Here is an 8,559-nt window from a genome sequence, read left to right on the forward strand (position 1 = left end):
ACTAGATGTGCTGTTTTGAATGTTTTATAATGTCTTTTCATCATATTACTACCGAACCAAGATACCCAGACTTCAGCAAGGGAGGCAAACCTCGTAGGTTACCTAGTTTTTTAGTCACTGCCACGTGATAATATATTAATGAGAAAAAGATCCCTAATTGGTTAAGAACATATGCTTGCCACGATTAAAGCTGATTCCTGCAACTTAATTTGGAATCGGTCGTGCAAGTTTGGATCTGTTGGCCTGAACCTGTCCTGAGCCCGAACAGGGCCTGGGTTAAAGATTTCTAACCCTGAGGGCGAGTTAGGGTCAGAAATGCCTAACCTTGAGTCAGGGTCGGGTCGGGTCTGGGTTGAGACCTCCGGTTCAGTTCGACCCTGATTTTGGCCCTGATTTTTTATCCTGATTGTAACCCTAAACTTGGCCCTGAACTTGGCCCTGATCTTGACCCTGATTTTGATCCTGATCTTGACCTTGATGATGACCTTGATCTTGACCCTGATCTAGACCCTGATTTTGAACCTGATTATGTATAATATAATATTATATTATATAAAAAATTATTAATGTAACAAAAAACAATTAACAATGGTTCATAAATTAGATTTTTAAGTACATTATATATATATATATATATATATATATATATTATATAATCTATAATCAGGATTGGGAAGGATTAATGTGTAAATTCATTGAACAAATAAAAGGTTGAGAGAATGAGTGACTGAGAGGTATTAGAGGTCTAAGGGGGACACAAGAAAAAATTTGACCTCTTAAGTACAATGCAAAGCAACATCACAATGCAAAGCAAAAACCAAATTAATTAATTCTTAGATGGAAAAAATTATTCCAACATGATGTAAAATATTTTGTGCCAAAAAAAAAAAAGCTAAATAAAAGAGAAACAAATCTCCACATTCAAGGGAGTACTTTTTAGTTTTTCCCATTTGAAGAATTGTTGAGTCAAAATTTGGCATCTTTTGTATTCGATCTGTCTTGAAATGTTTGTTTATTATTGGAGATATTACATTGATGAAACTTTTTTAATGTGAAAATTAGATACTTATTAAGTGTTGATAAGTAGGTTTGATATTAATTAGCTTTGTCGTGAGTAATGGGCTAAAATTTGCAGTTGGACTGAGTGTCATTGTTAGTATTTGCTATTACGTTGATCATTCATTTGACAGCAACAACATTTTTTGTTGGAAATTTTTATTATTTGATTGTTATAGTTATAATTATAAAAGTATTAGCAGTTGGAGTTTGGCTTACTTTCATTAAATTTGTTTTTCTATACCAGTTAACAGGTAATGCACGTTGTTATTTGATAATGAAATTTTTTTTATTTTATATCATAAAATGAGAAAGTGCTATCTGCTTGTGTGAAAGCATGTGTGGTCATGGTTTATAGAGATAGTTTGTTTGCACTCTATATAATGAAAGCATATAGTCTATCAGGTCAAGGTCAGGGTCAGGGCCAAGGCTAGGATCAAGGTCAAGGCCAGGGTCAGGGCGAATTAGGGCGGGCTTGGGCTGGGCCTGGCCCGTCAGGGTCAGGGTCAGGGTTTTTAAGCCTTGAGTCAGGGTCAGGGCGGGTTTGGGCCGAGCTAAGGGGACTCAGGGTTGGGCTAGGGTTTTAAAAAGCCCGACCCTGTTGCAACCCTACTTGTGACCTTATTTCTTTTGGTATTTTTCCTTCTTTTAATCAATAAAATAACAGAGAAATCGTAGAACTTTTTTTTTTTGGTAGGAAAATCGTAGAACTTCTAATAACAAGATCTACAAGTCTTTCGAATCAATAAATCAAAAAAAAAAAAATCCAAAGTCCATGAAAATCTTGGCTTCTTATTCCTGATTTAAATTTCTAAGAAAGGGTCCACTCAAATTCCAACCAATTCTTCTCCGATGGGAATCAGAATCAATGGAGACTGATCCCATTTCCAATTCTGGGTTTTTAAACCTTGCACCTGGTCCCTGGGAAATAAAAGAGATCTATGGAGAAACACATTTTTGCAGCGATTCATCGGGACTTATCACTGGGGTTAAGTAATACTGTGATCAGTTCATATGTTCTTAGCTAGTTAGTAACTTTTTAATGCACCCTTTATTATCAAGAAATAAACTCTTTATTTTACTCAAAAAAGAAATAATCATCTTGTTCTTGATTTCAAAGCTAAAATCTTATTCATAGCTGAAAAGGTCAAAGGATGGACCACAGAAGACTATTCCACCATAATCTTCACCATTGTGACTTTGAAGGGAATATCCCTTGAAAAGTCACAAGGATACACAAAGTCACAATTGGGAAGAATAAAATAGCACAAGCTGTCTGGTGCATCAATGAATAGTCAAAGAAAGAAGAGGTATCCAACAACAACAGATCCTGCACTGAAGGTCACCATTTTGACTTCTCTACATACAACAAATCTTCTCCAGAGACCAGGAAACCTTTTCCCATTAATTAAAGAAGCTCTTTGAAATTCTTAAGTTTATCTTCAATGATTTAAACTCATATTATTGGTAAAAAGAACCAAAGTAATCAACTCTCTCTTACATGTTATGGTAACATCAAATCACATCATCCAGAGTGAAATATTTCAAAACTAAGAAACATGAAATTTTCTCTTTTTAGTACACTCACTGTCTGTAATTTCGCTAGGTTTATCGTCAATAATTTATCTTCAACAATTTAAGTTAGGTTCTTTCATTGTTTTGCAAAGAATTTTCAAATCAGAGAAAGATATGTAACTCACAAAAGACACACCGCAAGAAAACCAAAGACAAGATATGGGTATGGCTTGAATTCATCTAACAGGTCTTAATCATTCCAGCAAAGTTGCTAGCAAAGCTGATGCAGGCAAGGAATCCAACAGTTCTTACATACAATGTAATTAATGGAGAGAAAAACAGAAGCAACAGAATACTGATATGGAATAGCAAGGGGTGAAAAATAGTATGAAAACAAAACTGGCATTGCAATAAGAATGGCAAGTGACCAGACTGACCTTGAGAATACAGCAATAAGCGAGGCGAATCACTCACGATTTTTACTCTACTCCAAGACCAATATCCTAAGGCTCATTAACTCCATACAGATCTTGATTTTGGCTCTAAGAAAATGATCCTAAAATAACTAGAAAATTACTCTCAACCCAAAACTTAACTTGATAAAGGACTGAAAATATGTCTAATAACCAAAGCAAGGTCTACCACAGCCACCCAAAGCTTAACTCTCTAACCACATCGACATACATATATATATAAATATAAACAAATATGATAGAACTGCTACGGCAAAGGAAATGAATTCCCAGAAGTACACACTGTCTCCAACTCCGTGCATAAGCAAAAAGCTGCCATGTCATTCTCCGTCCTCAGTTTTCACTAGAATGAGCAGTTTGCCTGTAGGTGAAAACAAGAACAAGCAAGATACCCAAGCACATCCAAGAACCCAAAAGGAAACAAAAGACCAGAAGCAAAACAAACTGTTCAACCCTTGAATTGCCAAAGATACTACTGCCAGCAACACAACAGCTCCCAGCACTTGGAAATCATCCTCATAAATAAAATAAGTTTAAAGCATCTTATTAATAGGAGCATCAAATACATTTAAATTTGGTCATCTAGTGGTTTGTTAAAGAAGCTCGTTTCACAGATCTGCTTAACACCATTGGTTGTTTATTCATGAATGGCTGTGCATACCCATGAACAGGCATATGCTCCAACACAGGGAGAAGCCCCAACATTTTTTGTGGTTGGGGGCTTGAACTGTCTCATTTGAATTATATCATTTAGTGCCAACAGCACTGAGCATAAGCTGGTTTTCCTTTCCTTTCCTTTCCTTTCCAAAGATCTCACAGTAATAAACACTCACTATAATAAACTTCAAACAGTTTTCTGAAATAAAATCTATAATTAGCTGGATAATATGTTGTACTGGTGTTTAGAATCAACTTATGGAGGACTTTGCTTTGACAATGGCAAATATACAATTAGTCATGGTATAGGTATTATCCAAAGCTCAAACTCAAAGCTCTCTAGAAAAGGAAGAAGGACAAGTAAAATCTCCAAGAAGTTTACTCGTAAGAAGACATCCAAGCAATGTTGTCACTGAATCACCCTATACCAAATCCCTCACTTAAATCTAACTCTGTTTAGAATCAACTTATGGAGGACTTTGCGTTGACAATGGCAAATATACAATTAATCATGGTACAAGGATTATCCAAAGCTCAAACTCAAAGCTCTCTAGAAAAGGAAAAAGGACGAGTAAAATCTCCAAGAAGTTGACTCATAAGAAGACATCCAAGCAATGTTGTCACTGAATCACCCTATACCAAATGCTTCACTTAAATCTAACTCCAATTCTAATAAAGAAAACCACCTCCACTCTTATAGAACTTCCTTCGTCAATTGGACCTGAATACACCCTCAGTACATCTCCTGCCCTCAATGTGATGACTCCACCAACCCCGGAAAAGCCTAAATTTTCCGTAAAGGAACTATCAAAATTCAATCTAACATCCCATCCAAATGGGAAGACAACCATAGCTCAGCTATTCAGCTCATAAGGACGTTTGAATAAATCACAATTGGCCAATCTGTGAATACAAACATTGGAACATCTCCAAAGATTGAATCAACCATAGACCAATGTGCCAATCACACCCTAATTTTCTCAATCACCTTCAACTCGGATGCAAATCCGCCCCAGAAAAAACAGCATGCCCCTCCTCCTCCGACCATAGTGCAGCTAATAATGTAGCCCTCCCCAGGAACCTACCCCTTGCCCCAAATGGAGTGATTTGCCAATACCACATAAGCCCCACTACATTGGGGGAAAGACCACTCGAATCTAAAATTTGTTGCGAAATGAAACCATACCTGCTTTGCAAAAATTAAAAAAAAAAAACACTAGAGAAAAATGTGATCAACCAATTCCCCATCATCCTTCACATGATGCATACCAAGGGGAAAGACAACACCTTGTCCTCCTCGTCTATTAGATAACCATAATCATAATTATCCATGGGCTATGTCCAACCCTGAAGCCTGCAGAAGGGGCATTGTAGAGGAATGATTACTGGACAGATTGTTCTCCTATTTGATCTGAACCCGCCTACTCACGTTGTTAATTTTCACTTCTATAGAATGGGATGGGCGCAGGGAATTAAAAGTAAGATTGGATTAGCCGACGAGGCCTATCATGATTCCGGTCAATCTGGATCGGACCGATTATGTCCGACTTAGATCGGACCAATCCCAACTGAATCAGTAGGGTAGATCGTCTTGAGGCCGATTCTAGGGTTTTCCATGTCAATTACAGCCAATTCCAATCCAGATCAGATCAGAATCGGCCAGGACCAATCTGGATCCCAATTCTGGGTTTTTAAACCCTGGATGGGCATCTGCTTCCTAATTGAACATCTTGTTCCAGGGAGCCCTACACTCTGCAAATAATGCGACAGGCAACATGGACAAGGGGGATAATAAGGGATCGACCAGATGAGTATTCAATATTACTGGTGTAGTAATTTAATAGGGTGTTTCTGGACCATGCTCATCCAAGGTTTAGTCTTTCTGCTGTAATAGCCCCATTTTCACTTGACTATAATTCTAATGTTAATTGGACCAGAGGGGGGGGATCAGTCAAGAGCACTTCATATCAAAAGCCTACGCATGATGAATAGCTAGCAAAGCCAAGCAGCGATATCATTTCTGATATCAAGCCTAAAGAGAGACACGACGCTTTCGATTAGGAATGACTGAATTCACTACAAATGTAGACAAATTTCATCTGAACCCACTGGAATATTTTGGTATCCAATTACCAAATTGAAATGCTTCCCTAACTTTTGATTAGGAATGACTGAATTCACTACAAAGTTACAGTGATCTCCAAACAAAAAAAATTAAAAAATTGCAGAAGTATATCAGTTTTGGCCATGGCAGAAATGGTACTTAGATTACTTGCAGGAGACAAGTATCAATCTGGACAAAAGCTCACTGCAAGCTTATCTCTGCTAATTAATGTACCAAGGACCTCAATTACATATTCTTTAAGAACTCATTATTGGACCTGCGAGAGAAATGAACAATGCCGGCAAAAGAATCCCATTGAAAATTCATAAACCCATACTTTATAAATTGTAAGAGCCTTTATCAATAAAACAACAAATGCAACATTCTGACTTGAATTTAAGAGATAACTCTACCTACCAACCATAACTAAGAAGACTTCTCCAAAAAAGAAAACCATAACTAAGAAGAACAAATATGGTTTTCTACGTCTCTCAGATTCATTTACAGAAAAAAGTTCAAATTTTTAACCAGTGTCAGATCTCCTTGCTCCCGACTACTGGCGATTTGAATAACAATTTCTTCCTTCCCAACCAAAATGTACAGTAATAGTTAAAAAAATTAAGAATAAAAAAACCCTGACTTGAGCTCCAGCAAGCAAAGAAGGCTTACCTTCTCTGCTTTGTGACTTACTGAACCTCATAGATCTCTCCACCTTGGACTAGGCACGGGAAACCTTGGTGACGGAGGGAACTGAGGAAACCCTAATTGACCCGCAGTAGGCGAGAACAGAAACGTCGGCGAGAGCAGAGGGTACGGCGACCGAGGCGACGGAAGTTTCCCAAACGACATAGGCGACGAAGGAATCAGAAACTGTGATGGAGACATAGCCGCTGTGGGCGAAGGAAGAACCTGCTGAGGCTGCGGCAGAGGTGGTGGCGGTTGTAATGGGCCAGGGTTGTTGATGCTGTTGTTCCACCGAGGCGACACCAGAGGCTGAAACGAGTTAGGGTTATTCCACCGTGGAGACACCAGCGGCGAAAACCCGGAAGAGAATCGCTTGGAATCGTAATCGACGGTCGGGATGGAGCTCTGGAGGTACCTCATGTAGGCGGAGATGGGTGATTCCGCAGTGGCATGAACGGATGGGAAAGGAGGAAGAGGCGATAAAGGAGACACCGACCGTCCATTGTTGTTGCCAACAAAGTTTCCGGTGCAGTTGATGTTGGCAGCGTTGTTTGTGAGAACGCCAGCGGTGGTGGTGGTGGTGGGAGGAAGATTTGTGGTGGTAAGGGGAAGTGGGGGTCGAGGGCTGAGGTGGGCAAGTGGTGGTGGACGAATACGCTGGAGACGAGAGCTTGGGGGTTTAGGAGGGTGGATGGGTGGGGGTGTAGAGAAGCTTCGTTCATGAGCAGGGGAACCAGTGAGCTTCTGAACCACGTCTCTGAAATCGTTTTTGTTGATGTTATACACTGGAGGCTGATGCTGTTGTTGCTGCTGCTGCTGTGGTTGCTGCTGACTTTGCTGATGCTGCTGCTGCTGTGATTGTTGCTGATGTTGCTGCTGTGGATTTTGACGAAGGTTGTCAACAGGGTATTTCCTGATGGGTGGGGGTCTTGAATCTTTAGATATCTTGTGAGAGATCTTATTGAGGTGCTTGAGATACTGATCTCTGCTATTACTGTCGTTGGTAGTGGTGTTGTTGTTGTTCTGCTGGTGGAAGTTGCTGCTTCTGCTGTTGCTGCTGGTGGACTCACCACCAGATGAGTGACAGCTTTTTTCCATTATACCCACCTAATCTCTTCTGTCTGTCTCTCTCTCTCTCTCTGGTAGCTCTCTCTGTCTCTCTCTCTCCCTCTCCACGCACACCTTCTGGAATATCAAATAAGTATGATATCTTCTTCTCTTCTTTATCTATAAAGATGATATTTATCTGGTTTCGTTCATGCTAAACAAAATCAAAATGAGAGATGAACATCAGAGATAAACAGGAGGAGACAAGAAGGGGACATGAAATCAATGGAGAAGATTTTTTTATCTCAACTTTGGGAGGCTGTGAGCCCTCCTTTACCATAGATTATCATTTTATAAACTTCCTAGTTTTGGAGAAAGATTTTTAGAGTTTTCTATTTTAGGATAAATCACACGTCACTCCTTGATTTTCAAATCAAATTCAAATCACTCCCTAGTTTTTTAAAATACTCAAATCACCTCTTATATTACATCTTAATATACAAATTAGTTCTTATTGTTAATTTTACGTTGTTAAGTGATGATGTTAGTCAGTTAAATAAATTTAAATCTCTAAATTATCCTAGACATCCAAACATAGATTTTAAAAGATAGTATTGTGAATTTAATTCTAATGTTTTAGTATGAAAAAAAATAATCTTTCTATACCAATAACTAACAAAATATTAACATCATTACTATAAAGGGAGACGACTAAATATTTTTAAAAACTAAAAGAATAATTTGAGTTTTATCTGAAAATCATGAGATAACGTGTAATTTATCCTTTATTTTATTTAAGGGAATAGTGAAAAATTTAAAGACTTATTAATGTCTCTTCCTTTCCTTTTCCTTCCTCTTATGAGAGAGATACTAATCACCAATTGAGAGAGAGAGAGAGAAAAAAGGGGGAAATATCACCCGCGAAAGAAGGCACCGTCCGTCCAAAGGAAGAAAAAAAGGAAAATTACGTTTGAAAGACGTCCGTTCCGAAAAAGACGCATCTGACGGAGCGAGTTATTAAAT

At 38.5% G+C, this 8,559-nt stretch overlaps 1 protein-coding gene across 1 annotated transcript; it reads right to left on the minus strand.

Moving 5' to 3' along the window:
* Nucleotides 1-6,267: 6,267 nt before the first annotated feature.
* Nucleotides 6,268-7,656, minus strand: LOC122666687 (VQ motif-containing protein 9-like). Its single transcript, XM_043862729.1, has one exon. The coding sequence runs from the start codon at nt 7,585-7,587 to the stop codon at nt 6,502-6,504; it is 1,086 nt and encodes a 361-aa protein (XP_043718664.1). The 5' UTR covers nt 7,588-7,656; the 3' UTR covers nt 6,268-6,501.
* Between the last annotated feature and the right edge of the window lie 903 nt (nt 7,657-8,559).

Source organism: Telopea speciosissima, chromosome 7 (assembly GCF_018873765.1).
Source record: "Telopea speciosissima isolate NSW1024214 ecotype Mountain lineage chromosome 7, Tspe_v1, whole genome shotgun sequence".
In the NCBI taxonomy this organism is placed as follows: domain Eukaryota; kingdom Viridiplantae; phylum Streptophyta; class Magnoliopsida; order Proteales; family Proteaceae; genus Telopea; species Telopea speciosissima.

Bases quoted from the DNA above. Each gene is read 5' to 3' on its own strand.
- LOC122666687 (XM_043862729.1), bottom strand. From the start codon at position 7,587: ATGGAAAAAAGCTGTCACTCATCTGGTGGTGAGTCCACCAGCAGCAAC.